At 42.2% G+C, this 23,125-nt stretch overlaps 4 protein-coding genes across 6 annotated transcripts; 3 read left to right on the forward strand and 1 right to left on the reverse strand.

Moving 5' to 3' along the window:
* Positions 1 to 3,476, reverse strand: snai1a (snail family zinc finger 1a). The gene is made up of 3 exons (XM_020086275.2): positions 3,154 to 3,476; positions 2,142 to 2,660; positions 1 to 1,506 (listed from the first exon to the last, which is right to left on the reverse strand). The coding sequence occupies exons 1-3, from the start codon at positions 3,227 to 3,229 to the stop codon at positions 1,322 to 1,324; spliced, it is 780 nt and encodes a 259-aa protein (XP_019941834.1). The 5' UTR covers positions 3,230 to 3,476; the 3' UTR covers positions 1 to 1,321.
* A 1,981-nt stretch (positions 3,477 to 5,457) lies between these two features.
* LOC138405193 (tumor protein p53 inducible nuclear protein 2) lies at positions 5,458 to 8,191 on the forward strand. Of its 2 annotated transcripts, XM_069511911.1 has the most exons (5): positions 5,748 to 5,918; positions 6,561 to 6,755; positions 7,367 to 7,469; positions 7,573 to 7,851; positions 7,942 to 8,191. In XM_069511911.1, exons 2-4 carry the CDS (start codon positions 6,647 to 6,649, stop codon positions 7,814 to 7,816), a joined length of 456 nt encoding a protein of 151 aa, XP_069368012.1. In that variant the 5' UTR covers positions 5,748 to 5,918; positions 6,561 to 6,646; the 3' UTR covers positions 7,817 to 7,851; positions 7,942 to 8,191. The 2 variants fall into 2 exon arrangements, with proteins under 2 accessions (XP_069368010.1, XP_069368012.1); XM_069511909.1 differs by having other exon boundaries at positions 5,458 to 5,918; positions 7,573 to 8,191.
* A 74-nt stretch (positions 8,192 to 8,265) lies between these two features.
* On the forward strand, positions 8,266 to 14,043 carry LOC109628987 (glutathione hydrolase 7-like). 2 transcript variants are annotated; one of them, XM_020086450.2, is made up of 15 exons: positions 8,266 to 8,518; positions 8,733 to 8,941; positions 9,016 to 9,167; positions 9,247 to 9,364; positions 9,452 to 9,519; positions 9,601 to 9,674; positions 9,775 to 9,956; positions 10,070 to 10,157; positions 10,243 to 10,373; positions 10,477 to 10,565; positions 11,024 to 11,134; positions 11,245 to 11,356; positions 11,435 to 11,572; positions 11,648 to 11,738; positions 11,835 to 14,043. In XM_020086450.2, the coding sequence occupies exons 1-15, from the start codon at positions 8,389 to 8,391 to the stop codon at positions 11,981 to 11,983; spliced, it is 1,842 nt and encodes a 613-aa protein (XP_019942009.2). In that variant the 5' UTR covers positions 8,266 to 8,388; the 3' UTR covers positions 11,984 to 14,043. The 2 variants fall into 2 exon arrangements, with proteins under 2 accessions (XP_019942009.2, XP_069368004.1); XM_069511903.1 differs by lacking the exon at positions 8,733 to 8,941 and having other exon boundaries at positions 8,384 to 8,518.
* Positions 14,044 to 15,114: 1,071 nt separating this feature from the next.
* cyld2 (cylindromatosis (turban tumor syndrome) 2) lies at positions 15,115 to 21,417 on the forward strand. Its single transcript, XM_020086500.2, has 14 exons — positions 15,115 to 15,219; positions 15,890 to 16,371; positions 16,710 to 16,833; positions 17,196 to 17,431; positions 17,523 to 17,691; positions 18,543 to 18,675; positions 18,847 to 18,951; positions 19,226 to 19,305; positions 19,437 to 19,503; positions 19,589 to 19,721; positions 19,819 to 19,927; positions 20,038 to 20,156; positions 20,341 to 20,545; positions 20,798 to 21,417. Exons 2-14 carry the CDS (start codon positions 15,937 to 15,939, stop codon positions 20,977 to 20,979), a joined length of 2,097 nt encoding a protein of 698 aa, XP_019942059.2. The 5' UTR covers positions 15,115 to 15,219; positions 15,890 to 15,936; the 3' UTR covers positions 20,980 to 21,417.
* Positions 21,418 to 23,125: the final 1,708 nt, after the last annotated feature.

Raw genomic sequence — 23,125 nt, forward strand, 5'->3', positions numbered from 1 at the left:
TGGAGTGACAAGTTTTAATAAACATAAATTACTGTATTGAATGAAAATTTAACAGTTACAATGTACAAGAAAAAGAAGTGAACACACAAGCATGATACAAATAACACATCATCTGCACATTGCACTATAAAAACACTGCCATAACATGTCAAGAAAAGTTAAAAATTCATCTTTGTACTGTCCATTCATAGGATTATGATCACATATTAGGCAACCATGGTTTCATGGTGTAAACTTAAAAAAAAAATCTTTGGTCCCAGCCTTATTGCATATTCAAACTGTTTGGTACTAATTTCTACTAATACTGCAATCATTGTTTTTCAAAAGCCACAAACACGAACTGAGGTAAAAAATAAAAGGCACATTTTTGGTTCCAACGGTCATACAATTTGAAGGCACAAACTCATTTAAGTTACAAAATATGGCTTTGGCTGGTATTAACACTGTGGTAACCTTGAGTGCATGGTCAGCTTTGCCATCCACATTTCTGCAGAGCTGCAAAACAAAGCTTCTTTGGATAATAACAGACAGAACGGCTTTTTTCCTATCTCTGAGACTCATCAGATTGAAGAGGAGGTTTGGATGTAGTCAAAATAGAGGCTTAACAAGGATCCCCACTGCTGAAAAGACTAACTGATGCCATTCTTTTGCGATGACATGCTTCCTCTTTTTTTCTTCTTAAGCAAACCAAGGGCAGTGGAAGTCACCTGCTATCAACCGGCGAAGGTCATGGCTGAAACACCTGTTAGCACCTCGTCTATCTACACCACAGTACCAGGGACAGCTGTGTGTGCATTTGCTTATGTGTGTGTGCGTGTGTGTGTGTTTTGAGGCACGCTGAGAGATTTATTCCACCCACGCACCCCTACCTCTCAGCAGCTGTGTCTAGGCCATGATCCTGACTCGATCCTGAGTCGGCACCAGGACAGAGACAGGAAAGAACACCTCTCACCCCAATGAGGGAATGACCACTACATATTTGGTCTTTGGAATGGGCACAATAGCAACAAAGGGGCTGATATCAAGTGAGTGTCGGCATTGCTCAGTTCAGATTTGGTCCAGTCTCGGGACTTCAGTCTAGAGTGGAACAAGAAAAATCTGCTCCTCAGCTTTTTTTTTGTCATGGAACAAGGAAGCTAAGAGGCTGTAAAGTCATATCCATAGTGGGGCTTGATTCCCTCCAGGTCTCTTAAAGCAGGCCATTTCACGCTCTTTGTGGCCTTGTAGGTCATCAACAGGCCAGCTGGGCTCGTACAGACCACTTCTGTGTCCACAGCCCTGAACTCTGAGTGGGTCCCTCTTTCTCTCTCTCCGTTACGTCTCATGCCGTGGGGGAGCAGCACCCTGAGGAGCTGTGCTTCTGCAGCAACGACATGCGGCTGAAGGTGCGAGAGCAGACGCCGCACTGGTACTTCTTCACCTCTGCGTGGGTCTGCAGATGAGCCCGCAGGTTGGAGCGGTCTGCGAAGGCCCGGTTGCAGTGGGGGCAGGAGAACGGACGCTCACCTGGAAAGAAAAGGTCATAATCCCTTTAGATGTGGCTTTAATGACAGCCAGAAGTCTCTAGAGTTCACAAAAGCTTTTCATTAACTCACTCACACACACACGCAAACACACATTCTGTAGATAATGTAGAAGCACATGATAGGCTGGTGGGGTCACAGCCTGACTGAATTAACATGACTCAATAAGAGCCAAATGAGATTAGCATGCTGACAAGTTGCTGCAGGTACTAAGTGCTCTGTGATAGCGCAGAGCCTTCAGGCCATCTTTAAAGTCTTTTGTCACTCATGTGTCCCTGTGTTGTTGTCTTCCCCAGCAGCCACGATAAGATAATTAACCAACGAGCCATTGTTGCTGGGACATTAAACACAATGAGTGATCAATGAGTGCAGGGTCTACAGAAGACTTCCCTATGTGACCGTGTCTGCTGATCAAGTGTTAAGCTCGTCAAACTGATTTCCATGGATATCCCTCTCTCTAACTTCACAGAGCATTTAATGAGGGAGTGCCCTGGTGACTCACAATGACATCAAGTCATATGTAAATTCCGTTTTACTGCTACACTCACTCTGATTTCTTCACTTGTGAATCAAGTGGAACTGAGCAGGTTGCGTACTGTTATTAATCACGGATCTTACCTGTGTGTGTGCGGATGTGGCCACGCAGCAGCCACGGCCTGGAGAAAGCCTTTCCACAGGTGGTGCACACACAGGGAAGGGTGTGCGAGCGGATGTGCATCTTCAGGGCCCCCAAGCTGGTGTACTCTTTGGGGCAGTGTTTGCAGAGGAAGGCTGGCCTGGCTGCTGTGACAGGGACTTCTCGCTCCTCTTCCTCCTCTGGGGGACTGACATGAGTCATGACGCCAGTGCATTTCATCCTCTGGCGAGGGGCATACGTGTGGACGGGTTCTGGACTTGGGGGATCTGATGTGCGTCCTTCATCCTCCTCTCCACTGCTGCTGGCACTGCTGCTCAGGCTGGACGGGGAGCTGAGGTCCAGGGGGCCTGGGGCTGCAGAGGGCTCTGTCTGGGAGGTGGGCAGGTAGAGGGTGGGCAGGACGCTGAGGTCCCACACCAGACCTGTGGTGAAACAGGTGGCAGCAGAGGTGATGTCTCCTGATGAGAGCTCAGCAAGAGGATACCTCTCCAGTGAAGTCTCTGAGAAGAAAAGGAAGAGGGTGGTTAGAAATCAAGGCCAGTGAAGGACCCTACACCAACACTATGTTGAATTATAGACAATACAAATCACATTTACCACTTTAACTGCACTTCATAAACTTTCACCAACCACACACACTCTGGTTGCTCTTATTTTGGTTTTAAATTTTGTTTTTCTCCTCATGTATGAGTCAAATGCTGGAGCCATGGGAAACTTTCATGGGCCGTTTCCTCCCACGTATTCACAAGAGCTTGAACATGAATGGTGCTCTGTCTGGTTGCAGAAAGGGGGGAAAGTGCATCTAACGGGCCCCAACTTGAACGGGGATTAGTTTGGTTTGTAGTTGAACGAGAAACTTTTACAGTAGATTAGGAAAATGTACTTTCATTTAACTCAACTACTAAGATACACTTTTTTTAATCATAGTTTTCGCTCTTATGTAAGGATGCGTTCATAATTCAGCCAAGGAATAAAACAACGTTTTTAACTCACCATTCTGACATTCCAGCTCACTGTAGTTTGGCTTCTGCTTGGCGAAGTACTTTTTGACCAAGAAGGATCGAGGCATCGTCCTGTTTTTCAGAGTTGAATAACTGTGCGTAAAAGTATCCTGCGGTCACGACGCAAAAAGTTTCACGGAACAATAAAAGTGAGCAGGAATCAACCCGAGGTCCTCGGCTCCGTGCGTAAAACACAGATATATATCCTCCAGAGTTCCTTAAGTTAGAGTGGACTTCTTTTTTTTTAAAGCAGACAAGTGTGTGTGTGCAGCATTCACGGAGAATGACTAAATACTGGCCACTGTTCTGAAATACTCTGACACAGGCGGTAGGGGTGTGCTCGCCCCGAGGGCCCTCCCCACCTCCCCACCTCCTCTATCACTGCTCCAAGTGTGCAGGAAGACGCGCAGCCACATTCACAACTACACTAACACACTGTGTACAGGGCTCATCCAGAGGCTGCATGCACCCTCTGTCTGTGTCTGTGATCTGTGTCCCCTCACTCTGATCCCATCAGTCACCAAGTGTTTCTGTCACTGAGGGAATCAGGACGAAAAGCACGTAACTGTAACTTACTTCTATCTGAACTTAAAAAGGCAACGCGACTCTGTTTTGATTAAAGTTGATGCTCTGAAGCAGGCCCATGATTTGATATGGAAACTATGTTAATCTGGTGGGTGTCACGGTGTCATCAGTCAGTCACCTGCCACACTGCATTTATTAAAACTCCTCACTGATGCACTTGGCATTCACAGCTTTAATGTGAACTGCTTCGGTGGAGCGACTGTGCCATCTGCTGGAATAAAGAGAGACATGAAAAGAGACCAGTTCGTGCCAACGAACACGGGGTGACGCTGTTCCAGATGTTCACAGTGAGAGCAGGACCCAAAGTTGTGTTACATGATGGAGACAAGTACAAGTATCCACTGGCTTTTCTGTCCCCACGTCATTAATCAATGTTTTCATATATTTGTATGGCCTTATTACCATAAACTGTACATTTTTATATATACGCACAGATTCACAATTCACCAGCCAATGGTGAATTCATTATAACATGAGAGGACTCTATTTATACTGGGCTTGTAATTGCACTGTTCACTTTTTGAAAACCAAACAAGGCCAAACACAATGCTATAAACTGATGTGTGACCGTGTATTTAAGGTTACACACTTTGTTTTTTCTAATAAAATATTGTTTTATTCTATATAAATGCCTCAGACTGATAGTGTGTTAAGGCCCACCCTGACCCTCCCTTTGGCTCCTGCCACGTGTTCTCTCCTGTTGTGTTTGTTTCCTCCTGCAGGTAGTAAGTATGTGCAGTTTCCTTAATATTGTCCCACTGAAGGGTGAAAGGTTAAGACTGCTGCAATTTCCATCTTGGATGGTTCACTCTTTCTTCACCAGCACTTTGCCTATCACCAGAAACCTATAGGTATGTGCTTGTCTGGCTACACTTTGAGCCAGGAGTGACAAGGGTGTGACGCATTGTGTTAAAGCTTTGTCAGCTTTATGTATATAGCTGAGAAGCATATGAAAAAGTAGCTGCTGGCTTTACAGATGATCCACTCTGCCTCCAGAGCCACAACCACCCCGTTGTTGTATGAATTTGATATGGTTTGATCCAGTTTGGGCTGGATCAATATTAACATTTCTCATGTTGATAAAATCACCCAATTTATTTGTAATGAAAATAAGAGGGTAGGGGAGGACAGGGGGTATTGCAGAGGCCTAAAAAATGGAGAACACACAACTATTGCCAGGCAGCACGTAACATGTTATATGATAATATGTTAGATTAAATACATTGATTTTTGAATATGCACATGCAGTCATCGCACATTACTAGTACTAGTAGTAGAGACATGTAAACCCTACCAAACACGTTGATAGGAATTGGGAGATTGTCACAGGAAAAGGCTGTTACCTGGAACTGTAGCTACCAGTGATTTAAAAAACTACACAAAATGAAAAACAACATAGTATTGACATTGTTTGGATTGCATGTAAAATCTAATGAATAAATAGTTGAAATAATGAAAACTACAACATAGCCTTGACATTTGTATGGATCACATGTAATATCCAATAGACATAGATTAAATAATAAAAACTACAACATAACCTTGAGATTTGTTTGGATTTTATGTAAAATCTGATTAAATTAGATTCGTAATAAAAACTACAATGGAAAAGACCGGATGTGATTGAAGACATTGAGCACAGGTTATGACTCATATTTCTCGAGCAGCAGTGAGAAATGTGTGGTGTGAGTTTCAGGCACTAAACTAAAACAGACTCATCTGATTCAGGATTCTTTACATTTCACAGAGATGTACAGATGAAACTATCAGAGGCTATAGATTGATAACACGGTACAGTTCGTGTGTTTCAGCGCAGTTGGGCAGACGTGCGAAGAACCAGCGAACTACACAGGGATTCATCTTGACTGCGCAGGTTGATCTTCGGCCAGAATCAGAATCAAACCACGGGGCTGACTCTGCGACTTCTGATTGGTGAATTCCTCTTGACTGGGCGGGGACGTAGGCGGGGCCTCGGCTGGCAGGGATCGGTTGAATATTTGAAACAGAAACAAAACAACAGCTTCGTTCAGCTGCTGATACACACACACTGAAGATCTGCAGAGAACACACACACACACACACACACACACTGAAGAGCTGCAGAGAACACACACACAGTGACTGTCACAATGATCTGCGGGTCAAACTGAGACACGCTAGCGTCACACTGAGGTAAGTGCTCACTGCAGAGCTGCAGACAATTCACTGTGATCCATTTAACAGTGCGGTGAACGATAGCACGAGAGGTGAGCAGCATCACTCTTATTATTAGATCGTATTATTAGACACAACATCATGCTATGTGTTGCGTACTGCTGGCTGTCAGGGTTTGCCTCAGGGTGTTTCTCCCGTGATTTCTGTTATGTGTGCTGAAGTGCATGACATTGAAGACAAAAACAACACAACAGCATTAAAGGTCCATCGCCAGTGTCAGTGATTTAGACAGGCGGCCCTGCATAGATCCATCTGAGCCCATTAAAGGTGCAGACTGAGCTTTATCCTGACAAGACGCTGGATAAAGAGAGCCCCTCCCCCATATATATCCAGAAACAGATGGACCCTAACAATGAAAATCTGGGGGAGTAGGCATCATTATTCAAACCACTGAATCAGAAGAAATCTCATTGGACGCCCCAGTCAGCTGACCAAACATTGCTTGAATTTTTGAAAAATGGTTATGAAGGAAAGGTGGTCTCGTGGCATCACCCACTCCCAAACAGTCAAAGATGGATTAGCGTTAGCGTCACTGAGGGAAGCAGTGATGCTGAATGAACTCATGACTCATGAGCTGGTGTTTCTTCTTGTATCAAACAGTTAAAGAGCCTCACAGCACCTGAGCTTCCTGCTTGAACAAAGATAGGAGCAAACACAGGAAACACTTTGGGTGAAGACAAAGAGAAATGTTCAGAACCATCACCCGTCTGTTTTTTGGGGGAGAGGAGGAGACCCCTGAAGAAGTCAAGTCTGGAGAAGTGGTGGAAGAAGGATGGCTTGTTGTCAATCATCACGGTCAGTCATGGAGCATCTTTAGTTCTCCAAGAAAATGTTATATTAAGAATATCTGTATTATGACTATGTTTATCAACCTTACAAATATACAGTGTTACAGATGTAAACAGGAAGGTGTTAGTGATTATCTCTGGCAAAAGCAGAGAAGGACAGTTGAAATCACATCAGAGCTTGTTGATGTGCTCTGTTACACGTGACTTCTATTGCACTCCTGTCTGTTCTTGTAGAGGTGACTCTCTCTGAGGTCTCTACAGATTTCTTCTCTGCTAAAAGGTTTTTCTTTGGGTTGTTTTTCCCTCCTCTGGTTGAGGGTGAACTGCAGAGGATGTCTCATTTTGTTTAGTTCTTTGAAGCAAATTGTGAGGTGTGAATATGGGCTGTATCAATCAAATTTGATTGATTGATTCTCAAACCCCAAAAAACTGAAACAGACACATAAAGAATTTGAATGTCATCTTAAAAAGCTTATTTTTCCAAAATGCCTGTTTTGCCTCATTTGCTTTCAGATTTTAAAGTAATCTACCTGATATTTATTTAGAGCCCTGTGCATCTTTATGTTATGGAGATTAAATGTATATTGTTATGACACATATCAACTTGTATCCCCACAGAGACAAGTTCAGTAGAGAACCAGGATGCAGAGCTGACAGACAGCCAACCATTAAACTCTGCTCCTCATGGAGACACAGTTACAAAGATGGAGACTGATACAAGGTTAATAAAGCATGTTATATGTGGACCTGTTCATATGTAGAGACTCGTTTCCACTGTTAACTCTCAATGTTGATAAACCCTTGCTGTCCATGTTTCTCTCCAGTGCATCAGATACAGAGCCCACAGTTCAGAGCAGCAGCAGCAGTGGAGTCGTCTCTGGCTCTTTTTCTCAGCCAAAAGTCCTAGCAGAGGTGACGCAGTTTACCTGCATCCAGAAGGCTAAAGCCTGGACAGAGCGACACCACATGTCCCGGAACGCCATCCAGCGCCAGAACCGTGTTCGCCAAGGAGTCCAACACCACTCCTTCAACCTCCAACAGCCAGGGCATCGCAACCCTAGCCACTGAAGCTGTGGTTGTAAACCGGGAAATAATCCTAAAGTGTAAATCATTCACATTAAAAAATGATATAACACACACACACAGCTCAGAGCTGAAGCTTTTTAGAATTGACTCATCTTTTTATTTTACAGATAAGCTATACCTCTAATCCTGAAGCATGACAACTGTTACCAGGTAATAATAGGCAGCTACATTATAACCTGTACTGTGTATGAATTTGAAAGGAACACGTTTACCTCATGAAATGAGACACACTTTGTTTTCTTGTGCATTTGATGATTTCATTACACGAAACATTTTGCCAAATTAATGTGATTTGTGTATTAACCTGCATTTACCAACATGAAGTTTGAAAATGGAGCAATAAAAAATGAGACTTTGCAGCTTGTGCTTTATTAGTGAAACCATGACGTCTGATTGACAGTGAACTGCTCACAGTTTGACTGGTGCAAATGTTGAGATCTCATTGGTTGGGAGGTAATTGTACCTGCTGTGCTTGATTACATGTCAGGCTGGGGGAGAAGAGTGCTGTCTGTGTATATTTTTGTATTATTGGAGGGTTTTTATTCAAAGTGAAGATGGATGTTTCTCCTGAAACTAAACTCAACAAGCAGATAACAAGTAGTTACAGTAGTTTTGCTGGATCGTGTCAGTTGGCTGATGGCTCATCGCCAAGAGACTTCACCTGTGACTTGAATAAAAACCATGGTGAGAGGATACAGGTACAGTGTACAAAGTGATGGTTTACAGTTTTCAGCAAAACAAGATGCTGCTGGGTTTCTCTCCCATGATGCCAATTCACATGTTAATCTCCTGACTGCATGTTAATGGAAAAATCCAGCAGCATCTCTTTGTCCTGGGCTGAAATCACCACATTTCCACTCTGCTATATATTTACGTTTCCTTACTGCTGCCACCACAGATCTCCGCCATCTCACAAAAGAGATCCCTCTGAAAGAGTTTGTGTCTGGTAGTCAAGAGCTGTTCAGCCTAGACCTGTCCAATCTCAAAGAGACAGACAGAGACGGTTCCAGTCAGGACAGCCTCACGCCTCTGTACGCTGGATCTATCATCTTTGCCTTTGGATTGACCATAATCTTGATCCTGCATATTTATCTGGGGGAAAGTTTGGTATGTCATGTGGTATTAGACATGCAAGTCAAATCGCTGCTGTATTATTTATCATCATCATTGTTGCCCCTCAGGTGCGAGTTAAAGGTGTGCTAGTGTCAGATCACGAGCTCTGCAGCGCACTTGGCCAAAAAGTCCTTCAGGATCACGGATCGAGTGTGGATGCAGCCATCACTGCCGCCCTGTGCTTGGGTGTGGTGCATCCACACGTGTCAGGTGTTGGTGGGTAAGTGACTGACTGGTGGTTGCTGTAAAAAAATAGCCGCAACTGTGTCTCATCCCATGAACTCATTCTCTTCCTGTAGAGGTGGATTGATGCTGGTGCGTGACATCAATAAGAATGAAACCAGGGTGATAGATTTTCAGGGAACTGCAGCTGAAACACTTCCAGAGGAGATGCTGCAAAATGTGTCAGAGCTTGAGGTGATGTAAAGGTGGGGAGGGGGCCAGTGCTGCATGTTGTTGATTTCATTCTTTAGCTTGTTAAGATATAATCTAATCTATAATCAGGCAGGTCTACAAGTAGGAGTGCCAGGTATGCTCAGAGGGTTACATCATGCTCACTCCCTGTACGGAAGGTAAGTATATGTGGATACAGTCATTTTCTTCTCATATTTAGTTTTCAAAGTCACACATGTCTTACCACAAAATCCTTGCAGTCTATTGTGGGAGGATGTGGTTGCCAGAGCAGCCGCTGTTGCCAGAGAAGGTTTCAATGTGTCTTCGGATCTCGGTGAGTCAAACAATCGCTGTTTAGATTTCTCACTTAGTCACAGTTTCATCTGATGATGATGATACCTGGATGCAACTGTAGATTTGTCTCCATCTTACAGCTGAGGCCATATTGAAGGTAAAAGGTGAGAAGCTACCACAGCGCTTCAGTGACGTGTTCTTCCCTCGGGGTCAAGCTCTGCGTCCTGGTTCTTTTCTGAGGATGTCCAATCTGGCAGGAGCCCTAGAGGCTGATCTGTCAAACTGTTATAATGGGAACTTCTCACAAGAGATAGTGGATGAGGTAATTCACTTCTAGAATTCCAAATAAAAACTGTTGTGAAATGTTGCTAGAGTTTTAGGAGAGACAATCATTCAGAAGTCAGTTAACAGTCTTCTCTGTGGTTTCATACCAAGGTGCAATCAAATGGAGGCGTCTTGAGCATAGAGGATGTTTGTAACTACACTGTGGAAGTTGAAGAACCAGTTAAAGGCCTATATGAGGGTATAGAATGAATTTAGTTCAGCGTACACTGTACTGTCTAACTATTCTTGATCCGTTGATCAATATTGTGTTACTTTTGTCTCAGAGTTTATCATCCAAGTTCCTCCTCCCCCGTCGGCTGGAGCAGCATTGATATTAGCTCTCAATGTGTTGGAGGGCTTCCATCTCAACGAGAAAAACAATACAAACAATCAAACAAACCACTGGGTTGATGAGGTACTGGATTGCAAATCTGCAATATCTCAATGTTTTGTATAATGTAAAATATAAACTGATTCTGATTCTGGTTCTAATATGGAATTCTCTTCTCTAAACATAGGTCCTGATTGGAGCTTTAGCTATGACCATTGGTTTGGGTGACACTAAACATAACTCTTCATTAACTGAGCTGCTCTCTGACATGCTGAGGTAAACTACACATTTCATCAAAACAACTGCAGCTAAAGATGATTTATACCTCTGATTGATCTTACAGTAATGGTTTATAAAAAATCAGAAAGTAGGGACAATTCCAAATATTCAGTGCTGTCATATAAGTAAGTATTAAATTTTTACATTGTAGGAGGTAAAACAAGGAATATGTGACTTTTTCCAAAGTAAATGATTGGTGATAATAATTTATTTGTTGTTCATCAACTATTCAATCAATCAGTTCTAATTCAGCTCAAACAATCATAAATCGTGTTTTATTAGACTTAAATGTCTCTTGCCTATTGCTAACTTTTCATATTCTGTGCCATAGTTTTGTGTTGTAACTGAAAACAAATCAGCTAATCACTACATCAGACATGTCAGTGAATTTGTGTTCATCTTCTCGCTGCTTCTGCTTCACTAACTCATGCTGAGTTGCTTCTCCACAATATCAGTGACTCCCACAGGACTCTGCACGACTTCACCGTCAACTCCCTCCAGCCTGAGCTGCAGGCTGGACGAGTCGTAGTCATGGGACCAGATGACTTCATGGTGTCAGTGGCAAGGTGAATGTGTTAATACCTACACTCTGACATACATGATCACACCAGGAGAATATGCGTGACATGCACACTATTATTATTTTATCTCATCTCTTATCATTGTGACTTCATAGTTCCTTAAGCCGGCTGTTCGGGAGCAGACTCATGACTCGGTCAGGTGTAATTCTCAACAGCCTCATCCTCGACTACTCCTGGCCAAATAAAACAAAAGAGCAAACCATCCAGGTGCATTTAACCACTAGAAACCAAGAAACCTCACCTAATTAAATCTTTTTTAACGTACATATTTCTATCTGCTTACAGAGAAATGGTGTCCAGCCAGGAAAGAGGCCCCTGTCGTTCCTCATGCCCACAATAGTGGTGCCAGCCAGGCATAAATGTGGGATCTATATGGTGCTGAGCAGCTCAGGTGGACAAGAGTGTTTCAGTGCGACCACACAGGTTTGATCACATCATAAAGGTTTGAATTCTAATTAGATTTGTAATCCAAAAACATCCAGTCTCTCTGTGTTTTAGGTGTTGATCAATGCACTGTCCAAAAACAAAGAGAAGAATGTCAGCGTCTCCCTGAAAAGACTCCACGTGCCACACAGACCTCGTGTTGACTGTAAGTGCGAGACACAGTAGAAGTTGACATTTGCCTCTTATGCTTGTAACATTTTTATATAAGTAATTTCCTGTTTTTCAAATCCTCCCTCATCAGTGGAGTTTCCAGCAGAGGGTGTTCAGGTCTTTCATCAAAAGAGTCGTGCAGCTCTGGGAGCGAAGACAAACTGTGTTGTCCAGGGGATCCTGAGGAACAAAGACATCATTCAGGCCATATCAATACCCCAATTATCAGATGATTTATAATTTAAACCTCATTAACATATCTGGTAGTACTGGGATAAGCTGTTGTGCCAATGAACGGTGTATGTTTATGGTTTGTGTGCAGTGATCCCACCCTGCAGAGGTCATTCCTCTAACAAGAACTTCCTTTTAAAAATACGCAATAATGTATTCATATGTGTTGTCTTCAAAGTAATTAATTGAAATGAAAGGGAAATAAGTGAGCTCCAGACTGATGTTGTTATCAGTAGTAGCACCACACATGAGTGATGATGCAGGTTGAGCAAACATGAACACTGTGACTATGCTGGAGAAAATGAGGGTGGTTACATAAAACAGATGCACACTGAAGATACTGTCAGACAGGCTGTGTCAAAGGCTCAAACATATCACGAGTTGATTCTGCAGGAACACAAACATGTCACTCAAAACATTGCACTCCAGGCATCGGTTACAGTCATGGAGCCAGTGTCCCTCCATTCCTCAAGTGTTCTTTCCTTGAGTGAGTGAACTTGTGGTGTTTGAGAAATGCTTGCTTACTCCTCAGAGGTTTTTTTTCTGTCAGGCAACTACAGTATGACCCTCACCCTCCTGACCCTTAAGACAAAGAAGAGCGTTCTTACCCCTTTAAAATGTCTTTGAGAAATGTTGTCTGCTGTAGTTCAGCCATTTCTAAACAAGGGAATGTTCATCAGTTTGTCAACTTCGCTAATATGTTAACTATTTAGCTCCAGATGAAATGACATTTATGTCCCCTGTGACAGGCAAGCAGATTGGCAGGCAGGCAGATGTGGGTAAAAAAGGTTTTGGAAGACAACAATGTGGTAAAGCATGTTTTTCAATCTCCAGGATAGCAGAGGAGGGCGTGGGATCTGAGCACTCTGTAGGTCTCCCAAATAATGAATAATGAACCAAATTAAATTGTTACCTGCACCAAGGTCCTTATGTTTTCTACTCCTGTTCTTTGTTTGGTTGTGTGTTTATTTGCTTGTTTTTTTTTAGCAAGATTACACAAAAACTACTGGATGGATTAACATGAAACTTGGTGGAATCATGTACTATGGGTCAGGAAAGTTCCCATTAAATGTTGGTGCAGAATAAATGTCAGGATTTTTTCACTTTAACATTGTGAGACAGGGCATTTTTCAACATTCAACAAGATTTCGGAGGGAATAATACATCAATCTTGTTAATAAAAATGTGGTATTTTAGGGGACTGATATATATGAGTGTGTGTAATTTGGTGCAACTTGATTGGTCCTTGGATGAGGTAATATGAGTGCCATTTCAGTTATTATAATTATTTTTGTATATTTTATAAAGTTTGTGTAATTGTTTTTTGTGTGTTTCTTTTAGGGAGCAAAGACACCAACCAATAATTGTGTTGATAGCTGCAGAGTCAGGGTTGTTTAGCTTGGCCACAATGTATGGCCTCTGTTCCTTTTCTGAAAAGCATGAAGGCATTGGGAGGCTTCTTCACATATAACATGTTGTCACCCTCCTGACTCTCACGCTTTGTCTTTCTTTCGTAAAACAGAGTTTGAATTACTGCTGTGTAAAACTGTGATAAACAGCCTGAGGCAGTACAGGGTGGGATTCCTCCCTAAACAGCTCTACCACTGTCCAGGCCATGTTCAGCACGGCCATGCACTCCATCTCCTCCATAATATAATCAAATGATGTATGACATGTACACACTATGTACATAATGTGCACTTACTATGCTTTACATGTGATGTCAACATGGTACATGATGTTTTTATTCAACATAAGAAAAACTGGATGGTGGCTGTGGCTGAGGGGGTAGAGTGGTCGTCCTCCAACAAGAAGGTCGGAAGTTGCTTGGGCAAGATACTGAACCCCGAACTGCCCAATAGAACAACAAAAAAGTGCTAGCTATAGAAGCACTGTATGTGTGTGAATGGCAAACTGTAGTGTAAAGCGCTTTGAGTGGTCATCAAGACTAGAAAAGCATTATATAAATACTACCATTTACATTACTGCCTTATCCATAAGCAGCTCATATACTTTCCAGAGAACCATTATGTCAATGTCATCATCAATGTCCCTGTCTGGTCTCTGCCCTCTGAAACACTCCATATTTACTCAGTGATGAAATGTAACTAAGTACTTTAAATAGTCAAATTATATGAATTATTTAAACTAAACAATAAATACCAGTTTCAAGTTCAACTAAGTTTTGAGTCCATAGATTTTTAATAATGTGACACAGTAGTAGCTTATACAGAAAATACTAAAAGGACTAGACTCGGATCAGGATGAGACTAAATAGAAGAATCTTTTTTTCATTACTGAGAAAAAACATGTGCAGACACTAAAAACAACAGAAGAAGAGCAAAGGTGATTTACAATCATGGCAAAGGACAGCATCTCAAGGATGGGTAAAACATAGGAAGTACAATTTTACAAATAAAATTTTGACAAAAGGCAGGAAAAAAATGAGAAAGTAAAATAAAAAAGAGAGTCGGTGGAGAGGAGCACAGCTGAAGATGTGCAGTGATGGGAGGAGGGCTCAAACTGCATTGTACAAAGTGTCCCGTGGACGTCTCACAGTGCAGATGGGAAGACAATGATCAGGTCGCTGACACTTTATAAAAATACTTTCACAACTTATTTCATCAACAGTTATTGTAAACAAGGAACCTAAACATATATCAGCTTTGGTGATGTTTATTGAAGAAGGGCCCAAAATAGATGTGATCTAGGCATGAAACACATCACTCCACTTTTGAGTGAGTTTGCTGATATCAAGGCAATTTTATTTAGAAAGCACCTTCCAAACCTAGAGGCAGATTCAAGGTGCTGAATAGCACAGTTATTAAACAAACAGCTCTCAACCCCTGATCAATAATAATAATTAGGAGGATTTAACCAAATGTATTCATCATAAGGAGATTCTACCATGACATCCCCCCCCCCCCCCCCCCCCACACACACACACACACACACTTTTTTTTCAATTTAAAAGAAAACTATTTAAATTTCAAGCTAAATACAAGATTAAAAGTTGATCTCGACGCTTTGTGATCACATTAATGTTGCACAGATAACAACAGGGAAGCAGTAGTGAGGGCGGAGCTGAATGTGGGCGTCGTCGATCACTAGTTAAATCCACGCACATCGACCCCCCTCTTCAGTGAGGAGGAAGAGCTCAGTCGGTCCTGCAGGCACCTTTGTGTGTGTGTTTCGTGGTGCTTTCATTCATGTGCGGTAGAAATCACTCTTCACAGAATAAAGCGGTGAGTAAAACAAAGCTTTTGTAGCATCTCATGTGCTGAGTTAAAAGTTTAATGTTATCATCCTTATTCCCGAGAGTTGTGTTGAAGTATCCCCTCAGCTTGTTTACATAAAGATCCTATAAGCAAAATCTATTGCTGGGACAATTAGTTTACTTACACAAATAGTTTTGAATGCATATTGTGTAATATGAAGTACATTTTTGTGTGGATGCATTTTGTGGAAACCTTGTTTCCCTTCAATTTTATGTTGAATTAACCAACTGTAAATATATATAGTACATGCTGTGTTCTGCTGCTAAATGTATAGAAGGAACTATATAATGTGGTGCACCTTACGTGCACATAATATGAGTAGTTTTAAAACCTTGTCGGAGTGACATAATACATGTGATGAGCCACTCATGTATCAGGTGTCCCATGTTGTTGGTGGAGTGAGACATAAACATGATGCTTTATCCACAGCCCTAAAATAAGTGGTCTTACACTAGTATATCATTGTCTTTATATTGTCTATGACGAGCTGGTAGTTTATTTTCTTCTAACATTGTCAGAGATTGAAGGAGTGAGGCTACAGTGTACAAGGACTCATGTTTTCTCCTAACATTGTCGTCAAATAGTCTGAGAGTGAGGGAGTGAGGCTACAGTGTAACAGTGCAATGTATTTCTACAGGTGACCTTCTTCAGAACTGTTTATCAGTGGAAATAAAGGGTGTTAACATGGAGCCCAAAATTGTTGTGAAGGAGAAGTATTTCATTGTGACACGAGGGAAGTCGAGGAAAGGCTTCTGCCGGGGATGTATCGGCCGTGTGGAGACCGAGACACAGCGTGGGGAGCTGATGGGACTCTTGTACCACAGTGGCAGCAACGTCGGGAGCCCCAAGAGTGGCGGCATGGTGCGGAGGGAGGACATTTACCCTCTGACCCGACACCAGGCCCAGCTTCTGCTCTTCGTCTCCTCTTCCAGTAAGCGCCTGGAATTGCTGTGCAACCCCCAGCTGTTCTCAGCCATCTGTGAGCTGACTCAGGACGACCTGGTGGTGGTGAAGCACAAGAAGGGACACCTGCCCGGCCTGGTGAAGAACCTGATGCAGATTGGTAGGAAGGAGAACAAAGATGACCTCTACATGCTTGGCTTTGAGGTGGAATTTGTGGTGAGTCATGTTGATCGTAAAGTAAGGTTGATTACCTCAAGGTTTGGGTGTCTTGAATAAAGCAGCTGAATTATATGATCTGTCCTAAGGTAATAATTGCACTTGCACACTAGTATGACTCAAGAAGATGCACTGCAACAAGGATGGCTCTGTAATCTCCAGTCATCTGGCGGTTATCAGTCAAAAGATTGCCATAGAGATTTTCAGCTCTCAATGTCATATTATGCAAATTGTTCACTTGCTTCAGAGAATTTACCTGTGCTCTGTACTCTGAGTGCTTAAGTGTCGCATGATTGAGTTTGCTTTTTATTAACTGTTAATTTTGTTCTTCCCTGTAGGACGGTGATCATAACCTGTTATCCAAGAAACCCACTCCCCTGCCCTTGTTCAGTGCTGCAGACATCATTCAGGTGGTCCCGTCTTACTCGGCCCCCCTCGGACTGCGCTGGAGAGAAGGACAATGTAAGTATGAGTAATATCAAAGTGCTAGCTCGTCAGCTACCTTCATACGTGCTTGATTTTATGAAACAAAATCCTTGTCCCACTCCCCCACAATTAGCGAATGAAATCCTGTCATTGAAAGTTTTGACCAAATGCCTGGGGCTACAGAGAGGACAGAGAAGAAACAGTCCTAGTACACAACTGGAAAAACTGGTTTTGTTGCGTCAGAATGCAGAACACTACATTCATCACATGGTCTGGCGTGCATATCTCATATGTAGACCTGTTAGCACAATCTGATGAAGAAGCATGTGACAACGCCAAAAAATGTCATATGACTTTCTTACCGTCATCCTCACTCCAACCTCCATACCTCTGTGCAGGTCTAAACACAAAAGCAGTGACACGCATCAACTCCATGCCAAGCGAATCTTCCCGTGCACGCCAAGTGATAGAGACCCGTACGGAGCACAATGTCATTCAGAGCACATCTCCTGCACCTCTGGAGGTGGGATCCATGGTGGAGGTGGTGTCCAACTATGGGATCACAGTGTACGGGGTCATCCGGTGGTTGGGAGTCCCTGCAGGAAAGACTGATGAATGGGCTGGGATCGAACTGGTGAGGCACCAAAAGTTTCTGTTGTCAAGTTTAGTTGGCGTCATGCATCTAAGACACCCCTGTTTATATCTGATTATTTTTCTTGTTTCAGGACTATGAGGTGAATGGCTGCTCTGATGGGAAATATGGAAGCCAGAGATATTTCACCTGCAAAGGGAGCAGAGCTTTGTTTGTTCCTGTCACAAAGTGCAGCCCTGATAGCAGATTTGTCTACTCCTCCACAGGAAGTTGGACCCCAAAACCCAATGAAATACCTCCCGGTTAGACATTTTCTTAGTTTGGTGGGACATACACTCACGCAAACAATTTACAAATGAACCATGTGTGAAATGTTTCTGTAAAAAGTTAAATTTAACTAGGAGGCCACCTGGAGAGTGCATACATCTTTCAAGGCTTTTACACCCTAACTCGCCATGTTAAAGAAAGTGAAAACAAAAATTCTGGATCTCAATGGTATCTGCTCCACAAGTCAATGGGTTCTTCCCTGACCCATACCACATCATTCCCCCAATTTCAAATAAAAATAGTCCCATGGTGTTTGTGCAATCTTCAGAAAAGACAGAACAAACAGCAATGAAAACATGACCTCCTTGAAAGAGGTGCTTCAGAACTTCCCTGTGGAATGCTGTGTAGTACACTGCATACAGTCAATGTCATACATGAAGTTTTGCAGATGTTTGTCATTCCTTTTTTATAATTTACAAAAATACAAAACCTCAATAACAAGAAAACCTCACAGGATCAGTGCTAAGGAACTGTTGAACACCTGGGCTGTGCACACTTGAAATATACAGTCGCAAATCATGCTTTCTGATCTGGAGAACTGACTAAATGTTCACACCCTTGTCAGGATTTAATGAAAACAAAGTAAGTCAATGGCATGTAATGCCCTGCCTGGTTTGAAGCACTGTTTTTTTTTTTTTATCATTGGAACATGTTTCATTTTGAACATGTCTGACAGTCCAATTAACTTTCAGTGTCCAGTTTGGCTGTGTTTAAACCTGGTCAGAAACTTCTGCAGAATGCTATGTTTCCCAAATCTAAAGCTACCACTGAAATGATATGTGTTAAACGTAATTTAACGCTTTTCACATTTTTTTTTTTTTTTAAGTTCCTCCATTCGAGGACCCTGAGGAGGATGCACCACCTATCCCTGAGTCGGAGGTCTTGTCTTTATTAGAGGGAAGAATGAAGGGGATTCAGGGTCATATCAACTCATGTTATCTTGATGCCGCACTCTTCAGGTAAAACCAGTTCATCACACCATGGGCGTTTCATTCTCAAGTATCACATTGTTGCAAACTTGGTTCACATTTATCTGTAGTCATTTTATTTAGAGATCATACACAACCAAAATGAGTAAAGTGAATTGTGGTCTGCATTTAGTTTTAAAAGGACTGTGTTTCTCTCCTCAGTTTGTTCAGCACGTCTGTGACCCTGGATCATATCTGCAGGAAGCCTGCTGACACAAAGCAACCCATAACCTGCACTCTGAGGAAAATAGTCAACCGTTTACGCAGGTATCAACACTTTCTTCAAGACAGTTGTTTTTTTCTTTTCTTTTCTCTTAATGTCAGTTGGTTTGCAAAACAAGAACATGATGACATTGTACATAATCTCAAATGGTAAACAAGTACGCTCTGTCTTAGTATTATGGGTATTCTGTATTCGCTATCTGAGACTGAAGGTGCACAAGGTTGAGCCTTGCTTACATTAGAGGGAGTGGCTTTGTGTTTACTCTGTGTTGTTTTGCTGTTCCAGTGTCAGCTCTTGTGTTTGATGTGTTTATTGCAGACAAGGATTTGTGCCAATGGAGAGCGTCATGGATTTCCGCAAACAGCTCGGCTGCGACACATTTCAAACAGAGGAAAAGGGTATGCACCATTATCTAACATACAGTGATTTCAAATGTATTTAAATAGGTTTTTGCAGAGTCATTGCAACACATGTGACGCCTTTGCACTTTTATACCATTTGAATTGTGTTGCTTCACACTTCACTGCAGACCCAGAGGAGTTCATCACAGTCCTCTTCCAGAAGGTGTTCAGCACAGAGCCACTGCTCAAGCTCAGGTATGAAATCGCTCTGGGCCATTCAGTGAAATATGTTCTATTTGGCTGCGTTAGACTGCGTCACTGAAAAGCGGTTTCTTCTTAGATCGAGGGGTGAAACATGTCAGGGTGCCTACACCTTGCAGATCTTTCTAGAAAAAGAGCAGATGGGACAGATGCCCACTGTCCAACAGCTGCTGGACACATCCTGCCTATCAGGTGACATCAAGTTTGAAGAGGTAAGTGCTGCTCTTGCTTGACAAAGATGACCCCATGGGTTTATCATGTTTTCCTCTATACAGTCATGTCACCATAATACTGCTGTTTGTCCCTTAGGCACCAAACTGTCTCATTGTTCAGATGCCACGGTTTGGAAACAAGTATAAGATGTTTTCTCACATCATTCCCTCCACTGAGCTGGATATCACCGATCTTCTATACAATTGTGAGGAACTGGTACAATTTGCACCGATTCATATATTAGTATGAGAATGGAGAACCATCTTTAACTCAGTTTTTTTAATATGCTTGTGTATCACCTACTTTTCCCAACAGCTCCAAGAGAATGCTTCATCTGTGGACATTTGGCCGAGTATGAGTGTATTCATTGTCTACCAGATTGCAAACTACAGCCAGGACGAATCAAACAGTACTGCACTACCTGCAACACTCAGGTAAACTATAATATTACACAGTAAAAAGTAAACATTCAACAAGGGCCAACTAAGAACCTAAATTCTTGATGAGGACTGACCCCGGTGTTAATGTTCCGTAAACACGCTCTGGAGATTTCTGTGTTGTTATAAACACGTGAACAGAGAATCTTCTTATGTCAAACTTTTCTTTTGTGTTTAACAGGTGCACAGTCATCACACACGCCAGGGTCACTCCCCCAAACCTCTACAGGTTCCGGAAAATGTCGCCCCTGACACTCCTGTGCCCAGACACATGATGCAGCTGTTTGCTGTGCTCTGTATTCAAACCAGCCACTATGTGTCCTTTGTCAAATATGGCCCTGACCCTCGCTCCTGGCTCTTCTTTGACAGCATGGCAGACAGATGCGGTAAGATGGATCTCAGCTGGTTTCATTTACTTGTTTTAATGGGTAATTTCTTGGCCTTATTTTATTTTAACCTGATGTTCGTGCAAACGCTGACTTGTTTTGGTTTTTCTGTGAAGTGGTTACACGTGACTGCTTTATTTTCTGATAATGCTACCTTGACAGTATTAGATAAGGACTGTCTCTGACGCATGCGACTGCTCTTTATCTCTTCTTAAGATGACGTCTAACGTAGAGGCCACTCTTTTTTTACAGGTGACGATCAAAGTGGCTTCAACATTCCAGAGATCCGGGCTTGTCCGGAGCTGGGCGACTTCCTGTCCCAGCCAGAGGAGGAGCTGGCTCGGGCCAACCCCTCCGAGGCTCCTGAGCTGACGCGTAGGCTTCTGTGTGACTCCTACATGTTTTTATACCAGAGCCCAGCCAGGCCACTTTGAACGCCAAACCATCAGGAGCCCTAAACGCCCATGAGGATGAGGACTCGCTGTTCTCACAACAGTGCCCTAATAACCTTGCACCTCTGCCTAATCAGCAAGATGTTTTGTTGGTTATTACGTCCAAATAGCAGGAACTGAAATGGATGTTTTTAACAAAATGGAAAGAGACAATAATTTTGAAGAGAAATATAACATTGACTTTATTTGATCTTTGTCAGCTGATGTTGATTAGGTAAGGAGAGAAAGAATGAGTAGTGACTATATAACACTTTTCACTCTTCTCCTCATCATTGCCTTCTGTGTCTCTTAAATGTCTTGTGTTTTTTTTGTTATTTATACTTTTAAGGTTTAAAGTAAATTGTAGCATCTCATTGTTTTTAATGTTTGTATTATTGTATTTTTGTCTTTGACTTGGTACATTAAAGTTCATTTAAACCACTTGATGACATTTTTATTTGATGCTTTTAAACTCATTTAAACTTGTCACTTGTGACCTAAACACTCACTCAGTGAGTAGACTTTAGGGACATCTAGTGGCGAAGATGCATATTGCCACTAAATACTCATCAGCTCACTCTCCCCTTCCAAACCTGAAAGAGATCCTGTGGTCGCCTTCAGTTGTTATAAAAACTCAAAAGATGTTTAGTGTGTCCAGTCTGGACTACTGTAAAAAACATGGCTGCCTCCACAGAGAGGACCCTCTCCTGGTGTGAATATAAAGGGCCCCATTCTTGGGGTAAAGAAAACAAGAACTTGCACAATTAAGATGAAACACACTAGTGAAAACACTAGGATTATTTAATATTCATTTTTTTCTGCCAATAGATCCCTTTAACCTAAATCCTACACACTGGACCTTTTAAATGTAAACATATAGTAGTTTATTAAAACTGTCATAGACTTTTTGCTTATTAGATTAAAATTCCAAGCATGCTCATTTGAGTTTTAGTTAGACCACTGTATGCAGATTTAGATGATAGGGTATTACCCTATATGTAAGCAGCCTCTTGTAGCATGGAATAAAACATGTGTATTAGGAAAAAGGTCTACATAGGAAGTTTAAACTTAAGAGTTTAAGCAGGAAGCAGTGATTTGAGAATCTGACAGGCTGGGGCAGTTGTAATATACTGGACTGCATTGCCATCTAGTGGTGGAGTTTTCATTGAACACCAACAACTCAGAAAAACAATCTATATGTATATATGTGTTAAAATAAGATATTGTGAATTATAGGCTTTAAATAATTTGCAATTCTGTTTTATTCAATATATAAAAGATACTGTCATTGTAATGGCCTAATATACAAATATTACTTTTTTAATGACAGTTCAAGAGATTGTTAATCCTCAACCATACCCTTGTTTTTCAATTCAGTGACAGATCAACTCTATAGTCTGAACCTCCTTGTCTTTGATTTGACACATGATAAGGGTGTTGGCTGTCCAATTTGTGGAGGACAGTGCAGACCATTGTCTCATTAACCACACATCGTAGCTCTGTCTCAGGAGGGCTTCCACTGACCAGAAAGTCCGGGGTTTGATCCCAGTTGCCGAGCAGGTTAAATATTTGATCGCGCTTCAGATGAGAAGAGGAAACAGTTGGAGGCTCAGGTTCAATATATGCTGGACAACGACATTGCTGAGCCTTGTTCATCTAACTGGGCCTCTGGTTTCTCTCTGGTCTCAGTGGTTGTTCTGTGTATTTAGATGATGTAGTGGTTTATTCAGACACCTGGGAAGGCCAAGTCCAATGTACGGAGGCAGTCTCTGACAGATTAGTCTGGGCATGTTTGACAATCAATCTTACTAAATTTGAGTTTGCTCAGGCCACTGTGACCTACCCTGAGAAAGAGGTGGGCCGAGGCCAAGTCTGTCCTGTGCAGGCCAAAGTTGAGCTGATGCATTTTTTAGGAAAGGTAAGCTACTACCCTAGCTATTGTAAGAACTTTTCGACCAGTTAAAAGCCAAAGCAGATGAAATTTGGTCTGAACATTGTAAGAAAGCTTTTGAGAGTGTGAAAGCATTGTTGTGTTTGGCTCCAGTGTTGGCGGCTCCAAAACTTGACCAACCCTAAACTTCACAAGCTCTCCTCTCCTCATCTCATACTCTTTAGCTGTTCCTGTGGTACCAAGGTAGCTGAGGTTGGG

This window comes from Paralichthys olivaceus, chromosome 2 (genome assembly GCF_024713975.1).
Source record: "Paralichthys olivaceus isolate ysfri-2021 chromosome 2, ASM2471397v2, whole genome shotgun sequence".
NCBI classification, from domain to species: Eukaryota; Metazoa; Chordata; class Actinopteri; order Pleuronectiformes; family Paralichthyidae; genus Paralichthys; species Paralichthys olivaceus.

Bases quoted from the DNA above. Each gene is read 5' to 3' on its own strand.
- snai1a (XM_020086275.2), bottom strand. From the start codon at position 3,229: ATGCCTCGATCCTTCTTGGTCAAAAAGTACTTCGCCAAGCAGAAGCCA. The intron at 2,661-3,153 runs GTGAGTTAAAAA...TTTTCTTCTCAG, and splicing joins TGAGCTGGAATGTCAGAATG to AGACTTCACTGGAGAGGTAT. The intron at 1,507-2,141 runs GTAAGATCCGTG...TTTTCTTTCCAG, and splicing joins CCACATCCGCACACACACAG to GTGAGCGTCCGTTCTCCTGC.
- LOC138405193 (XM_069511909.1), top strand. From the start codon at position 6,647: ATGTTCAGAACCATCACCCGTCTGTTTTTTGGGGGAGAGGAGGAGACC. The intron at 6,756-7,366 runs GTCAGTCATGGA...GTATCCCCACAG, and splicing joins GCTTGTTGTCAATCATCACG to AGACAAGTTCAGTAGAGAAC. The intron at 7,470-7,572 runs GTTAATAAAGCA...GTTTCTCTCCAG, and splicing joins AAGATGGAGACTGATACAAG to TGCATCAGATACAGAGCCCA.
- cyld2 (XM_020086500.2), top strand. From the start codon at position 15,937: ATGGAGCCCAAAATTGTTGTGAAGGAGAAGTATTTCATTGTGACACGA. The intron at 19,504-19,588 runs GTATGAAATCGC...GTTTCTTCTTAG, and splicing joins GAGCCACTGCTCAAGCTCAG to ATCGAGGGGTGAAACATGTC. The intron at 20,546-20,797 runs GTAAGATGGATC...CTTTTTTTACAG, and splicing joins CAGCATGGCAGACAGATGCG to GTGACGATCAAAGTGGCTTC.
- LOC109628987 (XM_020086450.2), top strand. From the start codon at position 8,389: ATGGATGTTTCTCCTGAAACTAAACTCAACAAGCAGATAACAAGTAGT. The intron at 8,942-9,015 runs GTATGTCATGTG...GTTGCCCCTCAG, and splicing joins TTTATCTGGGGGAAAGTTTG to GTGCGAGTTAAAGGTGTGCT. The intron at 10,566-11,023 runs GTAAACTACACA...CCACAATATCAG, and splicing joins CTGCTCTCTGACATGCTGAG to TGACTCCCACAGGACTCTGC.